Source organism: Nylanderia fulva, unplaced genomic scaffold, assembly GCF_048542155.1.
Source record: "Nylanderia fulva isolate GAGA-0341 unplaced genomic scaffold, ASM4854215v1 Scaffold22, whole genome shotgun sequence".
In the NCBI taxonomy this organism is placed as follows: Eukaryota; Metazoa; Arthropoda; class Insecta; order Hymenoptera; family Formicidae; genus Nylanderia; species Nylanderia fulva.
The window spans coordinates 1,688,480-1,715,951 of NW_028190285.1; the positions used below are offsets into that span (position 1 = coordinate 1,688,480).

General features: G+C 40.1%; 1 protein-coding gene across 6 annotated transcripts in view; it reads left to right on the forward strand.

Moving 5' to 3' along the window:
• LOC114932677 (cell adhesion molecule Dscam2) overlaps positions 1 to 27,472 on the forward strand; it is an 83,932-nt gene that overhangs the window by 13,082 nt on the left and 43,378 nt on the right. For 5 of the 6 annotated variants that reach the window (XM_085482800.1, XM_085482801.1, XM_085482802.1 and 2 more), the window contains 4 exons: positions 13,356 to 13,682; positions 18,119 to 18,280; positions 18,737 to 18,886; positions 24,162 to 24,279. In XM_085482800.1, coding sequence (XP_085338926.1) covers positions 13,356 to 13,682; positions 18,119 to 18,280; positions 18,737 to 18,886; positions 24,162 to 24,279 — 757 coding nt within the window. The remainder of the gene's footprint in view (positions 1 to 13,355; positions 13,683 to 18,118; positions 18,281 to 18,736; positions 18,887 to 24,161; positions 24,280 to 27,472) is intronic. The other variant, XM_029304995.2, reaches the window with a different exon arrangement.

The window sequence follows — 27,472 nt, forward strand, 5'->3', positions numbered from 1 at the left end:
AATTGGTATGCCAGGAAAGAAGCCTCTATCCACCTGTCGGCTGCCACGTAAAGACTCCGCGCGAGAAACTTTAGTCACTATCCATGATACGTATAAGAAGCCCTTCTTCGACTCGCGCGCTCGAAAGGGTCGGCGAGGGAATCGAAATTGCGTTTCGCTGAATGAACGAACAAATTCTTGTTTCCGTTTCTTTCTTATATACGTTCTTATATCTTTAGACGTGTCTTTATTTTTTCCGGTTTCTTTTTAGTCTTGTACTCAAGCTTGTCTCGCACGAATGAGGTATCCTATTGTCGACTATTTTGTCGATATTCTCGTGTGAACTCGCTCGACCACGATTTTAAAATGGTGACGGTCTGTAATGCGAAACGGTAATGCCTGAAATATATGCCACGCATCATTCGCGAATGATCAGCGTTGCGTATAGAGAGAACAATGCAACGGCTATAATCGTGCCGATTGTAATTGCACCTGGTGATAGCCGCCCCGGCAGCGATTTATTACCGAGTCTTGTATACGCGTATATCTGATATATTTACGTAAAATTTAACAAATTACATAGGTTTACATTTATAAATAAAGGAGAGTTTTAACGAAAATATATATACGATCGCGCGATGATTAAACTATATAATTATTAAAACTTGTACTATGTAATCATTAAAACTTTGGCTAAATTCGATGATGATAGGCAATATCCTGTTAATTCGACAATGTACAATTAAACGTAATTACATATCTTGTTGTCTTCACAAATATACGGCCATAATGCAACGCATACTTGCCGTAACAGAGTATATGAAAGCGTATTTGTTGGCACCAATTTGCGAATGGCAACGCGACTAATACACACGCGCGGTTAGGGATGATGGTTCCGTCATCAGCGGGTCCTCGCAATATAAGCAATTAAGTGCGTAATTATATGAAACCGCACACGCCTGCGGCAACGGGTACCACAAATTCATTCGACGTAAACCGCAAAGCAAATCACTGTCATACGAAACGCGGCCTGGCAGCCTGTCAGCTGTCGCAGAAAAGTCTCGCTCAAAATGTTAATAGTAGAAGTCGACAGTTGCCGTGGCGTTTATCAGTGCGCTTCTGCGAAATAAGACCCGGATTATAACGTGGCAAAAATGCCGGAAATCTCATTTTACTCTCTATTTACTTATTATTTATGAAATTATCATTAATTGTGCACGTAATTCGACATTTTTTCACATTAAAGAATATATTTTTATATATATATTGTTAAACTATAAGAATATATATTATATATAAATACTATAAGAATATATATTATATATAAATAATACATATGTATAATATAAAGACTAATTTACTATTGCAAGGTTACTATCTTTAATTGCTATTTTTATATTTAACTATTTTAGCTGAATTAAAACTTTACATTTTTATTTTGCGTTGCTCAAAAATCGCAGCAATACAGATGTGAATAAATTTGTCTTATTACAGACGTAAAGACATTCTTTGTGCGTGTTTAACAATTTTCACATATTTTAGACGTTTTTACAATTGTCAGCGGAATTCTAATAATTCACATGTTAGCTTTCACGAGTTTTCATCGCGTTTTCTCTACTCGCGAAAAATTGTCTACAGTAATCGAACGTGTCTGAAAGAAATGGACTCTTGCAAAATGTTTGCTCTAATAGTACTGGGAAACATGGAACGTAATTTTCTTCTCTGTATATTGAGGTTCGTAATACTCGACGCTTTCACGCGGTACTATCGTTCAGGATCGTCTCTAGAAACTACTTTAACATTTGTAACAAGACGATTTTACAAAAGCAGTAATAAAATCCGCGTTTGAATTTTTTATTGAAAATTATTTTCAAAGTTTATTTCTTTAAATCTGTAGCTAGCATAAAATGTGTGTAAAAATAAGGGACGATTATTAAATAATTCTTCTTGAATCAATACTTTGCCATATTTTGTTTACTTATTTATCAGTTTAACATTTTATTACACATATACATATATCTCATAAGAATATGCTAATAATCTATTTGGTTATTTTAAAGATGTATATAAATTGCGACATAAACTTTGTATGTAATTTAATTATAATATTCTAATTTCGTTTTGTGAACAAACATACAAGATTCTTGCTTACGAGTTTTAATTATTGGACTCAAAGCGATGTCTCTATACTTCCATCACTGATTGGATCGGTCTGAATGTTTTGGTTTTTGCGCGAACTAATGGTTCGTACAGAACAGTCTATTTCTTCTTACACGTTCTTATACGTACTTATACGTACACCAGCAAGCATTCTCAATTACTAGAAAGCAAATATAATTAAAAGATGAAACTACTCGTTCATTTACCCATTAATATAATTTTTCAATTATAAGACGGATAGTCGGTCATTTGCGTAATGAGATTAATTAAAGTAATGAGATCAAAAAGAAAGTGTAAATGGAAAGATAGGCACGCGAGGAATGATATGAGTTTTCGTTTCCTGCAACGGCAAATGGACATTTGCGTCATAAAAGGGGAGTATATGGACAAGATAGACTGTATAGACAAGAATGTCGTCGTTATGACGGTGCTTCGGCTTAAGCAATCCCTGGTAGCAGATGCGTAAACGAGATAAAAGCATGCAAAAGACGCGCCGGATGCGGCTTTATCTTCCTCCATTCTCCCTACGTTTCGCTTATATTCTTTCACAAACTTTAAGAGATAATTGAACGTCAACAAACTCGGTATTTCAAATTATTCCGTGCAATATTTCTTTCTCCCGTCGTAGTAACAGCATTCCCATCACGCTGCTGTATATGTGTGTGTGTGTGTGTATGTGTTATTCATCCCGTAAACTTCGCGTTTTATTTAACAAGCGGATAAATGCAGTCGTGTAAATGGTACGCGAAGTGTATGCATATTTAATGCAACTCTCGCGAAGAATTTATCTTAACAGAGTTATCGGTGCGCGCGCGCAATTTAAGAAACAATTTTTACAATTATAATATATGCAGTTTATTATTATTTTCCTCTCTCTATTTTTTTAAATAAAATTATTTCATTATTTTACTGAAAATATTATATAAAATATGAGAGATATTATAGAGAAAGAGAAAAAACGGAGAAAGAAAGAGAATGAGAAAACGTGTGTCCACATAGTTTTATATATGCGATTAGCTCATCGCTGGCGGAACTTTTGTATCTCGCGATGCAACCGGCTTGCAAATAGCACGCAAACTTTAGCGATTACGTTTATTACCTAACGCGAATACGTAGCACCAACGATACTAGTCGCGGTAGTGCCTTAACCATCTTCGATACGCTACCCTGCTAGTAATATGATTCTTGAATAATTCATGAGAAATATGAGTGGTACTTAATCGCGCCCGTGCGCTCGATGTATCCCCCGCGATGAAAGTGGTAACGGGCAATTAAATTTAAATTTTAAACGACAGATTCTTTATCGTTCGCGATGAATGAATCCATTTGATATCTATCTGATGCGGCTCGGTGCTTGTTTTGTTTGCGCGACGACGCGCTCGCGACAAACAAAATACTCCGCGGGTGGAGTTGATTTTGATTTACACGAAGGGCTTGGGATAACATTCGATTTCGGGGATGTGTTATTTTCGAGAATGTTATGTTAGCCGACGATCGAGAAAAAATTAACCCCGTACGTAGCGCTTTTCGCGGGAGACCGATTCTGGTTAATTCCGTGCCATCGGAGAGGAAATACCGCGCCGGCGGTCTCATTCAAAGATCGGATAAGAAAGGGTAGTAATTTGGCAAATCCACTGAGGCACTGAGCGAACGTACGTTAACAGAGCGGAGAGCACAGAGAACGAGGGTGGTGAGAAAGAGAGAGAGAGAGAGAGAGAGAGAGGGCAAAGAGGCCGGCATGGACGTGGGTCGATTTTACACGGACAACGTACAATCTCTATGCATGAGGCTCACTGGGGCTACCGCTTCCTAAGTACACAGAATACGTATTTGCATTTCGGTCTTTGTACCGGTGTGTCCTGTTAGTGCGCCGTCTCTCTTTCCGTCTCGCTTCCACCGGTTCTCCCTCTATCTAGCTCTCTCTCTCCATCTCTCTTACTCTTCACCCTCTCGTAGTTTCCGCCATAGCTGCCTAGGTTGGCTGACTTCGCTTTATGTATACGCGCGTTTCCACGGATCTACTCGCATGGCGTTAACCGCACTACGGTTTCCATTCGAACCCTCAACTATCCTCTAAGATGATATTTATAAACCTCGAGATTAAATCATTGTTAAAGCCGAGAGAAAGAGAGAGATATTCGAGATACCATAGATACCGAAGTACCGACACTGCTATATCGAGACTTTCTCGATCGCGTTCTTCACGTCTTGCGAGAAAGACGTTCCCGACAAATCGGCCAACATCCTTCGTAAGAGCGGTCGTAAAACACGCGACGTTTTATATACACCCCGATCGGCTATCCCGGATGGATGTTGAACGAAACGAATTCTCGATAAAATTGGCTGTTTTCAGCGGCGGCAGGAATGTCGAAAGTTTGCGCATCAGGGAGAGAGTTCCCTTCGATCAGCAGATATCAAAATATAGTCTAAAACCGTCGGAATAATTCTCTTTTGCTCTTTCTCTTCGTCGAGAGAGGGTATATTTCAGAGGAATTTCGAGAATTCGGGACTACTTGAAAATAGGAAGAGAGAGAGAGAGAGAGAGAGAGAGGGAGAGAGAGAGAGAGCAAAAGCAAAATCGTGACTGTCAAGCGCGTGAGATTAACATGGCTTCTTGCTGCGATTCTGCTTGTGATTGTATGAACTTGCTCTATGTAAGTCTGCGCTCGTAGACTATGGATTAATTCATTGTTCAAAGATCTCGTCTCTATGAGAGAACCTATTTCGTGAATGCTTTCTGTCTCTCTCTCTCTCTCTCTCTCTCTCTTTCTCTCCCTTTCTTCTACCCTCCCTTCCTTCCTCTTTTCTCGCGATCCCTGAAGTTCGGCTTTGGAATAATAATGAAAGCTCTTGGATAGTGATACGGACATCGAGTAAATCTTGACGCGCGTGCCTCGAGTTCGCGCTGTCGACTCCTCGAGAATTCCCGTTCGTAATCAAAAGAACTTCTCAATTTATGTTTTTTTATCCGAATTAAATTTACATAGAAATTGCAAAGTTATTTATGTTTTAAACGAGAGGTACCGCCTGCGTTTTATACAGAGGGTAAAAAAAGAACGATTCTTATTTTTGGCTGTAACACAACACACAGTAGCTTTGGATAAAATCTCTCGCCCCTGCACTAAGACTTTAGATTAAATCTTCCTTAAAACGGCCGACTTTACGATCCCGAGCAGTTGTCCCGAGCAGTTTCTTTCCGCGGCAGTTTAGTAAGTTGGTGGTCCTCGTCGTAAAGTATCACCAATTTATGGTCTCGGGTTACCGAGCCATCTATGCCGAGGAAGAAATCAACTATTTGACCGATATTCTCGAGCAGACAGTGGGTGCGTCGTATTGCACTATACTGACCCGTGTATATATTATATATATATATGTGTGCGATGAAATACGAGTTCTTCGTCTGGCTGCGTCTTGTAAAATCGTAAAATCGCAACAATAACTTTCTCGACTCTTTTCGCAAGTAATTGAAAAAATCCGCTTGCGGAAGTACCCTTTTTTTATGACGTGGCACCGCGCAGCTTTAATATGTGCGCTTGTTTTACCTCCTTTTTTCTGTTTACGGCTGACCGCCCAAAACGTCGCTTAAACTCCGACCACGAATGTACGTGGCGGATAGAAAATTGTACGTGGCGGATATAAAACAAGCATGCATGAAAAGCATCGGACCTGAAAGCGGAGCAATTTTAGGTATTGACCTTTGACAATGCGCAAAGAGAGAGAGGAAGAGTGCTTGCTTTCCGTGCGTAAAACGTGACCCGTTCGTGGCGACAATTAAATCCGCGCCGAGTGTACACAGTGTCCTCGCTTTTGTTTTATTATATTATATTTTTTGATCGATATACAGACCACGTGTGTGTCGAAACATATGACGACAATATACTCCGAATCCACTGTAAATAGTTGAAACTGTTCGGGATGCGGGATAATCGGAATACGTAAAGCTGTTTATTTATTCAAAAGCGTAGATATTTAATGACAAAATATTTCATCGCGGGACAAATGTAGTTCAGAGGTTTAGCTTAGTGATCGCGTTTCAAAAATATTTATTCACGCTTACGATCGCAAAATAGCGCACGTGTACACGCTTTTAATCCGTTTGTACACAATTGAGGCATATTTTATACGATTTAAATTTAAAAAAAAAAAAAGAATTTTTTTTGCAAACGAGAGAGATTTCTGCACACGGAATCTTGTGAGGTATTGTACAATACGATAGAAAGGTCAAAGTACAACGCGCGCGCACATACTTAATCAACGTTAATGTATATCGCAATGTAATTATTTTCTTTACGCAGCAAATATGCGCGAGCGCGTTTAACGTAATAACGCGGCTCAGTGGGAGCGAATAATGACGCTACTTACGTTCGTTTTAAGGCAGCTTTCATGCTCGTTATAAGCCGCAGGCCACACGGGAGAGTCGCGTGGCGAAACAAAAACCGCATATCTCGCGGAATTAGCGAATTTCCGACCGCACGTTGTTCTCAAACTGAAAAAGTACCTTGCGATATTGTGTGCGGGGAAAAAAAGTTTGATAATAAAATCATATATAAAACACATAAAAATGACGCGTACAGAGGGATTGGAGCGGCAAACACCGGACAATTAGCGCGTCGTTTGTACGTGTTTGTAATTTTTCCGTATAATTTTGCGTCGCAATATTTGTAGATACTTGTAGACATTTGTGACGCGTAATGGAATTATTGCAAACACAATTTTGCGGTGGGCAGTTTTCGCGATCGTCTATATGTACCTATGCTAAACGGTTCTCGATTTCGGGGCTCGAAATTTCGCGAAAATCACGAACGATTCGCGAGCATGTTAATATTGTTTAGCCTACCGGTACACGTCCGCGCTATCGCCGGACTAGCTAATCTCTGATGTGGTAACGCGAATAAATTTCCGGACGATAACGCGCGCGGAACGCGCGCCGAAATTTAATGGGCAAAGCTTTATCGCGCCAAGTTCAGTAGTTAACACTGTACCATGGGGTGTGTGTGCCGCCGCCGGGTCTACCGCATCACCTTCTACCATTTACGGATCAATTTGGCGGAGTGCATTTATATTTTAACCAAAGTGTGTCGAGAAAGGCTTACGTGCATTAATCTTCCGCCCCTTCGCGAAAACGCCGATAAGCCGGTCAATTAGAAATCAGATTTCGGAGATAAGATAACGGTCGGTTCTAATCGTAGGGAGATTAGCTGTTCTATATAATGCGAAATAATTAACACGGCCGATTGTAGATACTCGGGGGCCCAATTAAACGGACAAGCGCTGCTGACGCAGGTAATTAATGCGGCCGAATGTGCGCCTTACTGTGTAACGAAGATAATTTTGCAATCGTGTTGATAAATCGCTCGCGAAACGTAAATTTATAGAAGTGAGTCCCGAAACGCCGACGATAAAATTTTTCAGCTAAAAATTTCGACTCAGTGATATTACGATCTTCTAAATTAACCGTGTCGATGTATCAAAATTGGAACCGAAAGTGTGCAGAAATAGCAAATTTAAAAGCTAGGGAGAGAATCGACACGATGGAGCAATGAAGGACTTTTGATTAATAATTCAACTATATACAGCTAGAGCTAGGATACGTAAATCCGATTTAAACTTTGTTACAGGGGGATTGAAATTTATATCTTGCGTAACATCGCGAGAATGTAAAATCAAGTTTATATATAGTTGCAATTATAGGATTATTCGTTTTAGATTTATCGAACCGTTATTATTTTTTAGGATTTTTTTTTCTCGTTTTACGATTGTTGATATAAAATATTTGCAATTTTTTAATAATGAAATCAAATTTTATTATTATGACGCAGTCAACATTTAAATTTTAATCGACCGAAAGCTAGTAATTGCATACTGCAACTTCAGATTGTCACGAAAAAAGTATCCGCGTGCAATTTTACGTATTTTTCAGATCTACGATTCGTTATGTTATAGGAATGTACTATACGTGATTCGTTTAGTATTATCCCGTTTTACACATTTTATCCGTTTTACATTTCAGTAATTCCATTCGCGATTGAAATTCCTTTAGAAGCAACACACACTGCCGATTTATCAGCCAATTGCATGTCATGCGATTCACGTAATCCGATCGCGATGTAAAATCGCGAATTATCTTTGCATTAACAATATATATATATATATGACAAGTAAATTCTCATTTAACAAAGTAATTGATAAATTAATAAGAAAAATATAAATTCTTTTCGTAAAAAAAGTTTTTTTTTTTTAATATTTTCTTAATGATTTAAATTAATTTTCGGTATAGATAGATTTTTTCTCCGTATCCGCGATGCTTTCGACGTTTTCGATGACACGCATCCGCGAAAATGAGATGTTAGAGACCTCGCTGGAATTTTGAGACAGTTAAGGGATGTTTGAGGACGAACAGGAGAAGGAATCGCACACGACGATGATCCGGCGTTAGGCCGAGAAGCGGATAAATCTCTATCCCTCTCTTTCCGAACCATCTCACCGACTTCTCCATTCTCGTAATGACTAACAATCCCTTCGTGCGGGTCGCTGGAACAATGGAAACAATACAGTGATATGAGAAAGCCCGTTTGCATTGTCGGACAAACCACAGACAGGAATCCTCATTTTCCCCTCTTTATATCCATTCCAATCCGTATATATCCCGCCATCTGTCCTCTCTCTCTCTCTGTTCTTCCCTCTCGACGCGTTCTATACGAACTGTACAACTATGTTCGCAGCGCGTGGAAATTCCAGTCTTAACACTTTTCCTGTCCTTCTCCCTCGTCATTCCGCTCGGAGGAAAGAATTGCGCACATCGCTGAATGAGCCGTTGATTCCGGTGCGAAAACTGCTCCATTCGACGATTCTTTCGCTCTTTGTGTGCGCATCGACTCCACTAAGGACTTTATATACCTTCGCATTCTTCCTTCTTCTCCCCTTCGGCAATTAGTCAGCGACGCTGGCTACTTTGCTCGCGCCATCATTACTTGTGCTGACTTTTCGAAATCGCGCAGGGATAAGATTGAAAGCTTCGGGAGTGATTTTAAGGAATACTTCTTGCATTATTCATCGAAAACGTGGAAGTTTGTACGAGTGGCTAAATATGTAATAAAATATGTGCATGTATATGAGCAGAGTTATTTAAAAATACAAACTTTATCATATTTCTTATAGAAGGAATATCTGTAGGTTCGAAATGTATTAAAAACTGTGCATATACATATAAAGTTTTACATTTTTTATGAATATGCATAAAAATTATTTTATCCATTTGTTATTACTATTATATAATTTCTTCACAGTTTTCATTTTTATCTCAAATTTTGCTTATAAGCATTGTGTCTTGACAGCTATCATAAAAAAAATATTTTGTACTACTGCGAGGCATTTGAAAAGATTGTAGATTTTTATATTTTAATAATTTCTCTTAATTATTTTAATATTTTATTTAAACAAGAAAAATGTATTAATAATTTGGAAGAAATTGTGCGTATGTAAAATTTTACGAGTAGCATGAAAATAATTTTGTATAAAAAATTCAAAGTTTTAATTTTTATCTCATACCTTGCGCAAAATTATTATCGCACAAAGAGAAATGTCTCTTAGAATTTACCCTGAAAATCATGTAATCATGGGAATTGTGCGACAATATGGTAGAATCTTATAAGAGTTTTCTCTGATTAATATTTACCACAATAAAAATATTAATATGTATATAGTAAATTTTACTATGTACATAGTAAATTTTTAGTAAATTTTACCATGTACATGTTAATATTTTTTTTCTGGTAAATATTAATCAGAGAAACTCTTATAAGATTCTTCCAATACCATATTGTCGCACGATTACCATAATTTTCAGGGTAAATTTGAAGAGAAAATTCTCTCCGTGCATCTACATAAAAGTCTCATAGAGTCATCACACGAAGATATAACATTCTTAAAGAACAGTCGTTTGTAATGAGGGAGGCATTTGAAAAAGACTGCCGTCAGTTTTTCGTCAAATATTCTAATGACAACAACGTTGTTTTACGAAGGGATACACCGGGTAGTCCGGATGAAAAGCGAATAAAAGCGAGCACTTAAGAGAAGGAGTAGATATTCGAAGGATGTTGACACAAAACATTATACGGTCGGTCGACCTCGTCCCGTCTCTTTAACGGCTGCCGACTAAGAAATACAAGTACGGACGAGGTTCTTCGGGGTAGGAGAAGAAGGGAGGATACGAGGTATGCTCGTGATGACATTGAGGGTTGACGGGGTGTCACGCTAGTGGTCTATTCGGCGTGTATTGCCTACGATAGCCGGGGTGTAGCTCTCTTTCTCTCTCTCTCTCTTTCTCTTCCATCTCTCCGTACTCAGCCTGGTCCCGCTGAGTGCATCCAAAGAGGGTGTACAGTCGAGTACGTGTCAGAGTAGATGCAACTCTTAGAGCGTACGCGTACGCTCATCCCTTATTCCCCGCCATTGTTTAGCTATTTCGATGACTCGATCTATTTCGAGCACTTTCAACGCAGAGCGTAGTAATTGGTCATTTTTATTTTTGCTGACTTTTTTTATATAAAATCATATCAAATGTCTGAATTCTCTCATGTTATCCCTTACGTGTCAAAACAATGGATATTTGAAATATATATATATGTATTATATACAATAACTTATCTTGTCGACATCTATAGATAAAAATTCACACTATTATTTCTGATATGACGTTTATTACGTTTGTAATCCGATTTGGTTGGAAAAACGGATATCGGAGATATGTATCGGAATCGCGTATTTTTGATATATATATACTAATCCGGAGAGACTCCGGTAACGATCAAATCGCAGAGCAGCCGACGTACGTCAGATAGCTGCGGAATTATAACGCGAACTCTCTCTCTCTTTCTCTCTCTCTCGGAACTCTCTGAAGATGAAGAGTTAACTTTTTATGCGGAGCGCCTTCCTTCCTTCCACGGGGAAATGATTACCGAGAGCACAAGGTAAATGTAGGTCACGAGATATATCCAATCGTAGGTCTGCAACGGCTGGCTATTCGGGCGATGGTGGAGAGAGAGTGCACGAGACGTTAAGATTCGAAACTCCGTCGACTTTGGTAAAAGAGAGACAGCGAGAAAATGAGGGAAAGGAGAAAGAGAAAAAGAGGGTGAGAAAAGGGGAAAGGAAGAGCAGCGAGAGAGAGAGAGAGGCGGAGAGAGCGTAAGGTAGGAAGTAAATCTTTGCCAGGTACTACAGCTTTTATAGGAGAGAGAGTCCACGATTTTCTTTTTCGAGAAAACGATAACTTTCCGGATTCGAACGTGCTCGTCCGAGAGACGACGTCACGAGGGTCGAGAATCCTCTCCGATTACCAAGGAACGTTGCTTTAGCTTATGGAAGATAAGTAATCAAGATTTAAGCTCGCCCGGATAGTGTAAGGAAGGGAATTGCCAGCGTAAGCGCTCATTGGAGATTCGGCCAAAATAACTCTCGACGTCGCTTCTTTTAGCTATATATCCGGCTACTGAGAGCACCTTTTGGCCTCCTCAGCCTGCATCGTGCAGATAAAAGCGCGCAAAAGTTTTACTAAACCACAACAATCTCTCCCCATTATCTATTATAGCTCTTCTCTTGCAAATTTATAATTGATACACATAAAATAATATTATATCGTAATAATAAGAAAATTATATTTTTCGCACAAAATAATATTATAATTATATAATATTTATAATTATTATATTTTCTTATATTATGATTTACAAATATAAACGTAATTATCATTTTATAAGACACAAAGTTTAAAGACACTTTATTACGTCGGAGCTTTCGACATTTATATAACACAGCAATATGAAGGCTTATGAAAGCTTCTCAGAACACTGATAACTATATTGATTTTTTATTACGATGATATGAATAGACAAAATTGAGTGCAACATTTCGTACACAACGTAAAAAGTAATTTTACGAGAAAATTATACAAAGATTGTGTACAGGGAAACTACATTGTATGTATGAAAATTACATTTAAATTACATTTAATGGCTTTATTTATTCATGTAATAGTATTTTCATTTTATTTTACGAGTTATATTTTCTAGAAATATCTCCCTTAATATAACAAGAAGAGAACAATTTATCTCCATATTATTTCACAAATATAAAATAAAATTGAAGTATATTTAATTTTGCGGCAAACATTATAAGAAGTAGCACAATTAATCATGCAAATATGTGCACGAATTATTTTTACCTTTACTTTACTTTAGCACATGTCTAAAGATGTCTCCGAAGTACTATCCTCATTTTGTATTTACTTTTAAACTTTTGGAAGTAGATCTCCGGACTTAAAATAACTTGAAATTAATTCGCCAAATGTATTCGGGGACTGCGAAAGTCTCGCGATCTTTCGACGAGCATTAATCGCGATCTCGGCGGAAACGCATGCGGAAACACGCCGCGAGCGCGCGTGTCATTCGTTGCACGTTCTCTATACCCCGGGGAGGATAGTCTGTACTCGGTTGGCCCGGCTTCCAGATGAGCAATGCTGGACGGAATGCGGAATACATCGGAAGCGGTCCGGCATTCCTACTTAAATCAACATAACTCGGGTGATGAATGGTTAACAGGCTTCGGGGGGCGACGAGGGTAAAAGAGGAAGGGGTGGGGGCGAAGAGGGGAGGAGAAGCCGGGGGTGAATGGTGGCAATGCGCTCCATTTATGGAAGCTATTACGGCCGAATTTCAGCGTTAAATGTATGATTTATGGCCGAGCGTATTATCTTCGTTCGTGTCCGTCGACGATACAGTGCACGTCCCATCGCACTCAGCGTCAGCATCCCTTCTCTCTCGCCGCTGACCACCCTCGCACACCCTCCCCCACCCCCTGAGAAAATTACTTTGCATTCGGTCGGCGGTGAACGAAAAATCCGGAGTGTCCATTCGCTGACACCGCCGTCGTGATTAATGTATTTCTGATTGTTATTCGTAATGCTCTAAAATTTATGGCGCGTTAGAATTACGAAACAGACCGCGCACGCGCGCGTGTCTGCGCGCTGAAGACCGAATAAAGATTGGGCGACGATGCGGAGATTGAAAAAAAAAAAAAAAAAAAAAAAAAATCAAAATGAAAGGGCGAGATACGCGGAAGAGAGCAGGCGACGTAATCTTAATTGAATATTAGTTAAGCGGATTTCCCGCTTCTCTTTTGCTCGGCGTTAATAATCCATATCTGTCTTCTTTCCGCAGCAGGTTCCTCCGACGCCTCCTACGAGACGCAGGGCCCCGGCTTCGTGACGGAGCCGCCGTCCAGGGTGGAGTTCACCAACGTGAACGGCGGCCGGGTGGATTGCACGGTTCGAGGAAATCCGCTGCCGACCGTCGACTGGCTGGCGGCGGACGGCGGCAGTATAACGAGCATCCTCGGCATCAGGCATGTCCTGGGTAACGGCACGATATACTTTCCCGCCTTCGAGGCCGAGGCCTTCCGGCAAGATGTCCATTGGGCCATTTACAAGTGCTCGGCCGTCAACAGCGTCGGCGCGGTCGTCAGCAGAGACGTCACCGTCAGAGCAGGTACGTGCCGAGAGAGCGAAACTTCTCCGGCTTGTTATCTTTATCGTATGCTCCCTCGTATTCTCTCCGTTATACTCTCTCCAAAGTCGTCGTCGTCGTCATCGTCGCCGTCATATCCTCCGCACGTAGATGGACCTCCTCCGTGTCGTACGTTACGTGTGCGCTTCTATCCGTGAACTCACCCTCACGATTCACGATCGCCGCTCTAGGCGGCGAGATGAAATTTCCTTCCCGCGCACGTTTACGTATCGTATCAGACCGACTGCATAGTCGACGAGTTAAATAATGGGGGCTCTCTCCCCGTCGTCGCGCGACAGGATCTGGAGCGATAATGGAATGGCTAAGCGGTTGGAGACCGCGGTTCTTAATATTGCACTTAAAGAAAATATATAGAGGACATTTTTGCGGAGAAGATGGAATTCTCTTTGGACCATTCGAATGTTCAAAATTATTAAAAGTTTCTTATTTTATCGGTTTCAATAATTCATTCTTTCTTCCGTAGGATCTTACGTTATTACAAAAATTCACTTTTCGCATATTTAACTACGAGGTTCAAACGAAGTTCAAGTCCAAACGTCCCATGTTGAATTTTATATCCGTTGGAAGTTAAATAAATGATCGTGCCAGATCAAGGTTGATGATTTAAATAACGAGATTTTCTTCCCAGTTGGAAATAGCTAGATTTGATTTCGTTGGATAAGAGACTAAGATTTTTACTATTCCCTAGTTTTATCTTATTTAATAAATTTTATACGGAAGAGAACCTCTATCCCCAAAAATCTTTGCACAATATTTATTCACTTTGCAATGAGAATTTATGTCTTACAAGCGTAATCGGGCAACCGAGGCACTTAGTCACTGAAATCGCGTTAGCGAAAGGAGATCCGTCTACGGATTTCTTTTGCTCGACGACGCGATACCTTACCGAAACTACGAGCGTCTACAGGAGTATCGAGGTAGAAGACGGCAAGAGAGAAAGAAGGTACGGATAAAATGGAGTAAAAGGAGGCCGCGGTGCGCGAGGCGCCTTAAAAATAGAGCTTCCGTCGGGTCAACGAACCGGAAGATATCTTATCGACCTAATACGCCCGTAAATCATCGTCGCGTGAACGCAGCCCATACCTTTTCAGATTCATGCCTGGTGCCTTCGCCGCGTCAGCTCCTAGTCTCCGCCTCAGCCATTTTCTTTTTGCCCATCTCCTTCACGGTTTCATCTCCCTCTCTCTTTCTCTCTCTCTTTTCCGCGAAGGAAGAACCTTACCTCGTACTATGCTTTCTCGCTACCCTCGACTTCAACGACTCCTTCTTCCGTCTTCGAGAAAAATCTTTCTGTTCGGGCGCGCACGCTCCATTCTTGGAAACAAAATGGATATGATTGCGTACGCAATCGCTCGAACATGTGGCTGGTTACCCTCGGAAATGTCGCTCTTTTCGTTTTTCACCCCCTCGACGATCGCTACGTGTCACCGCGATACTTTGTTCAAAATGGGAATAAAGTATATCGGGCTTACTTTCGTCTTGGTAAAGATAGTAGTTTCCAGAACTCGGTGCAAAACAATATAAATTCATTCAATTTTCCTAGTTAGAAATTTATCGATTATTTCATCCAAAGCCCACAATATTCTCGTATCCTTTTTGCTCGATGCATCTGATTCAATGAAACTATTATATCTACATCCACAGAAAATGACTTCCATTATTCAGTATTTGTCCACTAAATTGTGATATAAACAAGTCGTTAGTCATTTCGCGTTTCATCGATCGTTCCAAACGACAGTCCCATACGAAGATAGACGGTATAAAAGATGACGGGAGATGTGGCAGAAAATAAGCATCGCCAGAGCATCGTTTGCAAGAATGTTCAAGCTCGGACTCGTCTCTCGGGGCGATGTATTATTTTATCACATGCTCTCTCTCTCTTTCTCTCGGTATATACATGTACGTACATATCTACATATATGTATATGTACTCTGAGAGGAGTCGAACAACGAGCACGAATAACGAATACCGTCCCGCGGCTGTTCGCGTTTTCTGTTTGCTCGTATTCGACATCGGTGCACACACGGTGGTGAACATTCGGTCGGAACGATTTTTGCTCGTTATTTATTTCGGCGAACAAACAAGAGAAACGCGAACTCGTCAAGATTTCGCAGTCGTTGTTCCGTTCGTTCGATGTGCAAGTATATATGTACGTGTCGACACCCTGGAAGTAAACGTTGCCTCTCGCGTATACGGCGTGTCGCCTTGTACCGAGAAAATGAGGAAGTTTAACGACCGCACGCGGGACTCTTTTATAAAAACAGGGTCCCGAGTCTTGCTCACTTTTACGCTGCGGATAGTCGCATTTTTTTTTTTCCCCCGCGTCGTATCTCAATTTAACGGCTTATATCCTCTGAAGATAATACGTATGTATTAGACGCGCCGACCTTGTCTTCTTTTTATACATTTTTTTTACGCGCTCGAATATTATTTTTTTAATAGTACATTTTACTGTGAGCCCCTCCGACTAAAACTTCAAGTATATTTTAGGAACGTTAATTCATAATTTTTAAAAGTTTATGATTTTTTTTATATGTGTAACGTGTAATTATTTTCATTATATATATATATATATATTCCGTCAGAGTTTATTATACATTCCTGATTTTCTGTAAATATATATGAACATGCACACATTTATATCTATATATATGTAATAATATTTTCCGCGCTCTCGACCCTAAAATCTCCCGCTACTCTACGTCAGTCGTAGATATACCTTGTTGGATAATTATGTCGCCACGAGAGAGGTTCTTTGGTAGTTTTGCATAAAATCCGACTTGTTGAAAAAGCGTGGTTTTCGGGCCGAGCTACTCATTTCTAGCGGATGATTCTCTGAGAGGATAGATGCGCGCCCTGATGGAGAGCCAGTCGACGCGTTGCTTTTGCGCGCGGCATCTTCCTCTCGCTCTTTGATTCTCTCGCCGGCTCTTTCTCTCCTGTCTCCCGTATATACCCTCCCCCGTTATCTCTTCTCTCTGCTCGTTTCATGGTTTGTAAATATTACCTGCCACGAGATGTCTGCCGAGTTTATGTTCGGCTTGGTTGCCACGTAACCGAGAAAGAGAGAGAAGGCGAACCGAGCGATACGCGAAGAGAAACCAGAAAAGGGAGAGACGGCTGACGAGGGAAACGTAACGAGAAAGGGAGGGAGAGAGAGAGAGGAGGTGGATGGAGTACGGGCAAACTCACTGAGTTTTTACCCCATTCTGAAGTCTGAGTGCCTCGCTCCGCTGACTCTCGAAACGGGTTGCGGAGGCAGAGCCTCGCAACGCACCACCACACCACAGCGATTCCCTGGCTGCTGCTTTTCTATCCCTCTTTCTCTCTCCATATCTCGCTCTATCTTTTTCTCTCCTTCTCCCTTCTAGATTCCTGCCTGGCTGCCTTCCACGTTCTTTACAACCTTATTCCATCCCTCTCTCAGACATGCCCTTACCAACCTTTCAGCCGAGCCCATCAACTTACGTGGGCTGCCAGGTCAGGGGCGGATCTCGCGACATGAGATTTTGGATAAGACGCCGCCTTTTGGGATTTTCTACTTTGACCGTATTGTGTTACCGCGTTCCCATCAAGCTTCGTCAGCCCTTTCGTTGGCGTCAACGCCTCGCGTAGAAATGACGGTGATTAGATGCGGAGGATAACGCGATGATGCTTTTCAAAACAAACGCACACGCTATTTTTCCACAATTATTTCTCTCTTTAAAATCGCTCGTAATGTAAGATTGAATTATAATAACATTGCGTATATATGCGGAAAAACACTCGGTTTTATTCTGTGATTTATTTTGTGAAAAAATAATTACAAAAAATTGCATAATGAGTTTGCATAATCGTAATCGTTTCGCTACTTTAATATTTTACCACTGTTTATTCCTTGTATTTGGTTATTTTGCAGAGAATTATTAAATTTCTAGTAAATTAACGAAAAAGCTATTTGTAATTCATTTTATTAACTGATGATATAAATTCAACATCAACATGTGAATATGCGCAGTGAATGTAACGCGTGTTTACCAGCGTTACTAAACTGCGTTACTAAACAGATCATTAAGTACATATGTATATGCAAGAGAGATGTATATATATATAGATAGAGAGAGAGAGAGGAGTATAAAATTACGCATGTGTCCGTGTATGCATTATGCTTGCATTTATGAAAGCTCTTCAATTAGAAGTGGTATCAAATGTAGGTTCGAAGCAAACAACACGATATCGCGTTGTATGGTTTTCGTTTCTTGTCGGTAGAGACCTGGTATCAAAGCAAGTCGTAACACCCTTGTACAGTTGTAACGTTGTTAACTCACACACACACGCGCTTTACGCTTCTTACAACTCTGAAAATCATGGTGTATGGTCAAAACGAGAGTGCAACTTATCGTTATACGCGTTGCAGTGGTAAACCAGCGTTACGATCCGGAAGTGCAGAGTCCCAGCGGCTTCCTCGGCAACAATGTACTTATGCGCTGCAACGTGCCCAGTTTTGTTCGCGACCACGTCACGGTCACGTCTTGGCTGCAAGAACCAGTTTTCAATATTTACCCCTCCACAATGGGCGGTAAGTAACGAGAAATACAATATTTACATCTGCATGTTAATAGGCATTATGTATGTTAATTACGTTCAGTTATACTAATGATTATTCTACATTTAACTACAATTATATATACAATTATGCTAAGTAGAATATAAATATAAATACAATATATATATATATATATAGAATAAAAAATATACACATATATAATACGTACACGTATATGTGTGCATGTTGTGTATCAGAGAGAGAGAGAGAGAATTACTTGAAAATTAAACAGAACCTTTTATGTATACAAATATTGGGTATATTATCGAGAATTAATGATACAATTACATTATTGGAAAATAGTAGTTGTGTATTATATGACGTCATTGATGTGCGCGCTCATATAAACATGTAATTTCCTTCCGATCAATTTAGATTTCCATGTTGATAGAAACGTAATTCAAACCCGATGCGCGCGTGTTGTTATAGATGGCAAATATCATATGCTGCCGAGCGGAGAGTTGATGATAATCAATATTACGCGAAGCGACGCGCAGATGACTTATCGATGCAGGACGCATCACCGGTTAACTCAGGAAACCGTCGTCAGCAGCAATGTAGGACGGCTGCAACTGACTGGTGAGTACGTCACAGATTTTTCTTCCTGTATATATACGTATACACGACAGGATCTCCCGCTGTGTTGTGTTTTCTAAGGACAGGTTCTTCGATCAATTTGTAGCTTCACGTTTTCTTTTTACAGTCTTTTAAAATCTCGATATGTAAAAATACGATTATAATCGAAAACTAATTAAATGGAAGATTTGCCTCGAATATAAAATAAAAATTTTATTAAGTCTATTTGAAGTTAAAAGGATACAATTTTTATGTTATTTTTTTATTTTCAATTAGTTTCTCTTCCCTTAATTCGTCGGGAGCTCTTTATCTTCTCGTCGTTAATTATTCGAGGATAATAGATGCAAATTTAATATTAAAATTTTATCAAGGTCCATTTGTGAAAAAAACTATAGAATATAAGTTTTTGTTATTCGTTATTTTTAATTAATTTCTCCCTTAGAGCGTAGCTCTGTCGGGAAACTTTTATTTCCTATCGCTGATTATTTGAAAATAATAGACGCTTCTATAGTTTTCCCATTGAAAAATCGTCTGCAAACTCCTCGATGAAAATTATTATTAAAATACAATGTGTGTTGAAAGTTTAGATATTCGTTATTCACATCGCTATATACCTATGCGCGATCTCATTACCCTTGTTTGGAACAATCTTGATTCGAGAGTTGATTAGTCAGTTGATGTAAAATCGAGGGAAAAGGGAATCGGTATTCTATATATTGGATTGTATATCCATCGTGTTTCAAGCACAAAGACGAGTTTGTTCCGACAATTATTAAATTTTTCGAAAAACGTAAATAGAGAGAAGAGCTCGGACACACAGGATATCCGTTGTGCTTGTCGAACGGTAAATTCCGGTTCCGCCTCGAGCTGAACGTATATCGGACGTATGGTAGAGTTTAATTAAATGTTTACTTTACCTGCACCCAATTCGATCGATACCGCAGCAATTATACTTCTCATTTTTTTTTTTTCATTCGGAGTGAAAGCAACCAAAGAAGAACGATGAAAAGGGAAAATTTGTCCCCGCGCATCGAGAATCCAATCGAACACATTCGCGTCATTGAATTTTTTTTTATATAAGAGTATTCAAAATGTGTGCAAATCGTTTTTAATATCAAGAATATTTGTTTGAATAATTTGTTAGCCATTTATCGACATCTTTGGTATTTAATTAATTAATATCTGATTAAATCAGAGATTGTTAGGAATCGAACAGAGTGGATAATTAATTTCAGAAGACATCGTTGTTTTTTTTTCTTTTTTTTTTTTGACGTTTGCGTAATTTATTTCCCTATCGCATCCAGCACATTAACTCGGATCCTCGCGATAACGAAGGGAAGGAAGGTAAAAACAGCACGGTTTAACTGCGCAAAACTGTCCGACCGACTACTTCGACAGCGGTCGATGCTTAATTAGATAACGGCTAAGGAAGTGATGACGGTATAGCGTTGTGTAAATTATAAGGAGGGTTGGATAAACGCGCGAAAAGCGAGGACTGGAAGTTATTCCAAAGCGGTCTGGGAGTAATGGGCTTTCTCTCCTCTCTTAGGATATCATATCGCGTTCGAAATTAAGTGGAACTCTAATCGTATATATCCGCACGAACGCCAAAGGAAAGACGGTTTACCTTTCATTTCTTGAGTAGAGTCCTATCGCGAGAGATAACGATCGATCGTAGTCGAATAACATCGTAGTTTTTTCAGGCTGTTATAAATACACATTGATCGTTATTTATTCGATGTACTATTTTTTTAGTTATTAAAAATAATACGTTCGATATAACGATACGGTAGTTGTCTTGCAAAGTTGTTATAAAAGTACTTGGTTCATTTGTTATTATTTAATGTACGATTAAAATTGATGTTTAATGTATGCTATGCGAAAAGTAAATACAGAAATAGCGTTTGTAATGAAATATTGATATCGCGCGCTCCTTTAGCGGAGAGTATCCTCATTGTAAAATCTCCTCTCGCCGACTTTCTTCTCCCCCGTTTTTCACCCTCTCCCTATAGACAATGTTCTAAATTTTCAAAACTCCGGGAAAGAGTGAGAGAGAGAGAGAGTTTGCAAACTTTCAAACTGGGAGAATCTCTCGTGATATCGCGAATTTCGGGGGACGTGCGAGACTTATTTAAAGTTTCTTGTAGATTTCAAGCGAACACACGTAGTCATCGTGATTTCATACGTTCCTTACTTTTCACGCGTATATTTTTCAAATAAAATTCTCCATAATGGATTGGTAAAATCGTTTTGTAATGCCTCTTGTATACACAGAGAATATAATACCAATTAATTAATACCATTATTGTGAATTTTGGCGAGCTTCATAATATCGATATTAAATAAACTCGTGTTATTGAAAGAGGCCCCCATTTGGAAATTAGTTGGACAATATGACACGATTTAACCAAGTACTACGATGTTTGGAAGCTGCACGCACGCCCTGCTTTAGCATATTCCTAATCACACAAATATTCCCAACGAACGTCAATTAATTATCGCCGTTATTCGATCGTAGGTTAATTACCTCGCGTATCATTTGACAGGTTGCCGAATAAACGATATTCGGTGAAAGCCCGGCGGCGATATGTATATGTACACGCGGGCAGGATAAATATTTGTCTAAAGCGAGTCGGGCGAACAAGCGAACAAGCGAATGGATGGAAGTGAGAGCGATTGATTTAAAAAGTTTTTAAGTTTAATCACACTTTCATTTCTCCGCGACAGCTGCGAGGGATTCCTTCGATATTCTACAACGAAGCCAATCATTTCTCAATATCGTCGCGCATTCATATAATCTCGTCGATAAAATAATCGAATTTTTTTTGTCTAATAATCAAACAAAATTCTCTCACAAAATTCATATAACGATACAATGACGATCAAGAGCCGGCATTTTTATTACACGAATCTCGACACATTATTCTTGTGGTATCTCGCGGGGTGGGGGATGAGGGGGTGAGAGATCCCCGTTTGTGTGCCGCCGCATAATCAGGCAAGAAAAACCGATCCGACGTGCCCGGGCAAGAATATCTCGGCGGACGTTGAAAAATTCACGGGTTTCAATTTTCCAGAAACGTACGCGTTCGCTCGTGCACTCGTAATAAAGCTGTTACACGGGGATCCGCCCATTGCCCTCTGCCACGAGGACTCTCCCTCCACTCGCATAAGATAGAAATTTATGCTAAGCGCACTTAGGTAGTTAATAACTTAATAATGAAGTTCGAGAAGGGAAGGGACGGATAGAAAACTTGATCGTTCTCCACCCTGGCTTGGAAAACTGGCGCATATCCTTCTAAATTAACCAAAACCTCTCGATGTACAGTAGTTTTACGGAGTAATGAGGAAACTTTTCGGCGCATTATCTGCTGCCGCGTGTATAAATCCCGGGAGGATGGACCAGAGCCGAATTTCGAACAAAGTTAACGTCCATTGTGTCTCATATATGCTGGAAAGATATCAGATCGGAGGCGCGATCGCGTAAAACAATTTTGACGGTGGTGTAGGATTCGCGGTGCTATATGAACGCCATGGAGTGGACGTTACGTTATGCCTGTTTGATTTATTGCGGATTTCGATGCTTGAATTTTATTGGCGCGTCCGCTCTTCTGTAGAGGGATCGTCAGATTTCAGATTTGAAATTCGAAAATGCCATATAATCGAGAATGCGATTTCTACTCATTTCCCTCTGGCTCTCGTCCCGCAATTGTATTGACTGTACGTTTTTTTCTTTTTTTTTTGTTTGTTTGTAAATTGAAATTTTTCCTGGGCGATTCGAGACTCGTCATTCGGAAAGAACGTGTATTTTACACGAGAAATTGTATACGTATAATATTAATTAATTAACACCGACGCGCAGTATTGTATTAACGTTCGCTATTAAATTTAATCATATCGCGAAATCAAACGACGGGGCTTGTATATATATATATATGTATATGCCGACTATGCGTATGACGTATACGAGATAAACGTATATCTCACGTAAACGATAAATATTTTTGTCGTGACGTGCGAGAGATATGTATAAGCGCCCGAGTATTCGTATCCCGCTGTAATCCAGCGCATTAATTCCCCGTTAAATGTAACAGCACGTATGCGTCGCTGTCCACACATCATTTGATCGCGAAATAACACACGTGCCGAAGAGAGGTGGGCACTTGAGTATCTATGGACGAATCAATAAACTCCACACCGCTGCGTTTCTACCGCAGGTATGCGCCAGGCAGATTGAGTGGCGCGATTTTAACAGTTTGCGCGCGACGCGAAAATAAAAATGCCTACATTTGTAATCGGACAAATGGAATAATCGCGCGCGGCCGCGCGTGATACGCAATTAACGGCGCGTCTTCACTCTTGCGTTGACAAATACGCTCGATCTCTCTCTCTCTCTCGCCTCCCCGGATATAGATCTGTTTAATTATAAATTCATCCCGCGCGTGAGAAAATTTGAATTTTCGAGCGACGGCGGAATTAACCGTGCGAAAGTATGTTGGGCGCAAATTAGGAACGTACCGACGATTTATGTAACGGTTCCGCGTCGGTGTTCGCGAAGAAGAATATTATAACTGCACGCCATGCAAACTCAATTTAAACGAGAATACACACAATTTAATCTTTATTTTGTTAAGTCGCGCTATATTATACACGCGACTCCGAGACAAGCGCGCGCGCGCGCGCTCTCGTGTTGTATGGAAATTTCTTTATAAAATTATGCGTTTTAATTTGTTTCGGTACATCGACTCGCTTTTGGAACAAAAGGTATATATCGCGAAATTATGCTAATGCGGAAGGAGTCTTGCGTCGCCGGAAGGTTCCTGCCGGACGTTGCCGTTCGAGCGGAACATAATTTCGCCGACAGTTTTGATAGCGTGTGACGTAATTTCAAATTCTCGCACGGAGAGAGAGAGAGATATATCGTCGTTATCTAACGCGCTTCCGCTTCCGCCGTGTCGTAAGACGTGGCGTTATCTCGCGACCATAACTCCCCATTAAACGTCGCGCCCTGGAAACGCGTGCGTATAAAAGTCCTGTGTTTTTCCTTTCCTTCTCTTCCGTTCCGATTCCCCTCGTTTCTTTTTCTTTTCTCTCCGTAGACAGCAACGATTTATGAACATATTTTCCCGGTATCGTGTGGCGGAGGGATACTAGCCCCCAGGAATCGATTCTCAAACAAACGAGTTCGGAGCGATGCTGGAAGCCCGAGCGACGTTCCCTCGATTTAATCTCCGATTTTACACTATAATGAAATTTACGCGCGTGTGTTTCTATTTTGCAGAAATTCGGGGCTCCATGCCGCCTATAATCAACGAGAAGCTCGTTTACATGTCGGCCCGTCTCAAGGACACCGTCGTCATCCCTTGCGTGGCCCACGCGAATCCCACCCCGATTAACAGGTCAGTTTTTTTTCCAATACTTTCAACTTGCACTCGTATTCATTGATATATTATACGAACGGTGTTTGCTGTTATCTGAAAAAAAAAAGTGTCATCTTTGTCAAATGATCTAGAATAATGTAATACTTGAATATCAGAACTTGAGCGGAGTAAACGATAAAAAATTTCTAAATAGAAATATTAATACGGTAAATTACGGATCATTATTGATTCGTTTTAATAGATTTGCTAATATTACATTATGGGGTTAATTAATCCATATTTAATTTCATTAAATATATTCTAAATTTAATAATTTCACATAACGATTAATTAATTTAACAATTTAATTATTAACAAAGCATATTGGTGCATGGACACGATCTCTTGTATGTGTACGCATGGCATCTGCACACACATTAATACAAGTTAATCTAGTAGTTATCTTGTCGTATATTATGTCAATTTCGTAATTTTATATAAAATGCCCATAATTGGAATTAAAATGTATTTTTCTCGTCGTACACTCGCATCTTGTTTCTCTACCCTTATTTCTGCCCAGATACGCAATTAAATCGTAAGCAGAGGCGTTTATTTTCCGCCGTACCATATTGTTAGTACAGTATAATCTGCATGCAAAACGTTATGGAATGCAACGAATGCGGGTGGATTAAAAGCGATGCGAAAGATGAACAAGACGTTTTCGCTTCTCGCGATTATATGGCGAATACGAAAATCACGTGTATCGCGATCACGAATTTCGTTTATACACCAACGACGGTTCGATGCGAGAGCGGAACAGTTAATAATACGAACTGACCGCGACGCACGCGATAAATATTGACGATTCAATATTAGGACTTGCGAAACACACACCGGCCGGATCATTTCAATTCCGTTTCCGATTTTACACGCGGGAGTATAAAGTGTATAAACGAACGAGAGGAAGTTAAATTTCGTTATAAAAGAATATATATAGTCTTTTTTAATTGACTCTTTTTAGAGGAAAGCGAAAATCGCTCCCTTTATACCATAATTTATATACTTGTATAACGAATTTCTCTCTTATCGTGTTGACACTATTTTGCAGGGGAAAAATTAAACACGAGAAATGTAATCTCGCATATGGGAATTTATATTTATAATAGAATATATTTTGCTTTAATTTTAGAACGAAACATGTGTATATTGTGTTTAGCGCGCGAAAGATCAGAATAAAACTCATCATCTAAAATAATAACGCACTCGCATTCGTCGTGAAATCAACGCGCGCGCGCGCGCGCGGGCGATTTAATAGCGCCCGAGCTGAATGAAACTGCGGCCAACAGTCGTGACGAGGAAATTGGAATCTTTGTGCAAACAGAGGAACATGTGGACGGGACTCATTCTAACTATACTAGACACGGCTGTACGCCGTGTCTCTCTGTTTTCCTTATATTAATGCTAATTTTAAACATAGATCCGGCCGGAATATTCCGCGCGATATGAGTTCCTCGCGAGGACGCCTCGAGAGTTCATTGACACGCGGACTTGGAACAAGAGACTCGGAGAACCTCTCAGAGGAGAAAGATAAACCCGAACTAAGAAAAACAGAGGGCACACGAACGCGAATAAGAAGCTTCTTCCTCCGCGCGTATTAAATATTGCACGTTAACCTGGCCGATTTCTCCGCCTCGAAGAATCCTTTTCCCTCTCTCGCTCTCGTTTTTGGATCGGATGTATATTTATATATCCGCGTGAGATGGATGAGATATCGCGGGGGTTATATATATATATATATGTGTATATATATGTATAACGAAGCCGACATCGAGAGAGGATCCTCGTTTCACGTCGATACAACGCGTCGATGCTGCTGCGGGAAGAGAAAAGCGACGAGTGGCTCTCGAAACTTGTTGCGTGGGAGGGGAGGTGTGTTATTACAGCGGATTACGCGATTAGCAACTAGTTTGGTTCCATCATTGATGCCGCGAGCACCGTATAGAGGATCGCGCGGTAATCAAACTTGCGTCGAGCGGAAACACACGTTGCAGTGTCGCACGGTGCGGCGAGATACACTTAAATAGTTACGGATCAACGAGCGACGAACCGAGCGAGAGGGAGATCGATCAAGAATCCCTAATTTATTCTATTCTCGTAAAGGTAAACGACCCACTTTCTGACCTATCAACTGCAGCAAGGATGGTTACAGTTTTTATTTATGAAAGCAAAATAGAAAATAAAATTACAGTTCCATCGCGTGAATCGGAGTCTTCCGTACAATATACATTTATTTCGAGAGTAAAAAATATAGAGCTAGAAGTTATAACACAATTATATTTTAACAAATAATAAGATGCAATTTAATTCGACCAAAAACTGGCTATTCATTTATTGAAAATAAGTACGCACTACGTTTCGACCCACATTAGAATTCTAGCACTTGAAAAGGCTAGACCACAATGTGGGTCGAAACGTAGTGTGTACTTATTTTCAATAATTGAATAGCCAGTTTTTGATCGAATTAAATTGCATCTTATTATTTGTGAAAATTTTATCACTGGCGATCGACAATTAATTGTGAAGACAATTATATTTATTTAAAAATAGCAATCTATATTATCGGGGTTTGCGACCCTATGATTTATTACTAATTATTGACTTGAAAACGTCAGATAATTAACAAAATGAAAATATATATATATCAACAGGGTGAAAAAGTGTTTACCTTATATACGAGTTTGATGATTCATTCTTCCTTCTCATTCGCCCTATAATGTAGAATGAAAATTTCAAACGTCGCCGGCAGAACATATCGACGGAACTTTGATCGCACGCACGTGAAATTTGTAGAATCGATGCGGCTAGAGCGATGCGGCTCTCGCGTACACGCGTGTACACGCGTGCGTGTGCCGATTGGCGGCTCTATGCGCGTAGCACGCGTGCAGGGGGATGAACGAAGATAGTCCGGAGATATATAGACGTCGGGAGAGCTGTATGGGTAGCGCAAACAAACCGACCGCTGATTACAGAGACTGCTTCTGACAGCCCATCAAATATTCCGCATTTACGTATACGTCGACGTCACTGAGTATTCCATGCTTGTGTTCATCAACCGCTCGCATCATCTCTCTCTCTCTCTATCTCTCGTCGTCCTTCTCCAATCGCCCTCTTCTTCTGCGCCGACTCCCTCATCCTCTTCTCCTAGCTATCTCTTCCGCGAGTTGATTTAGTC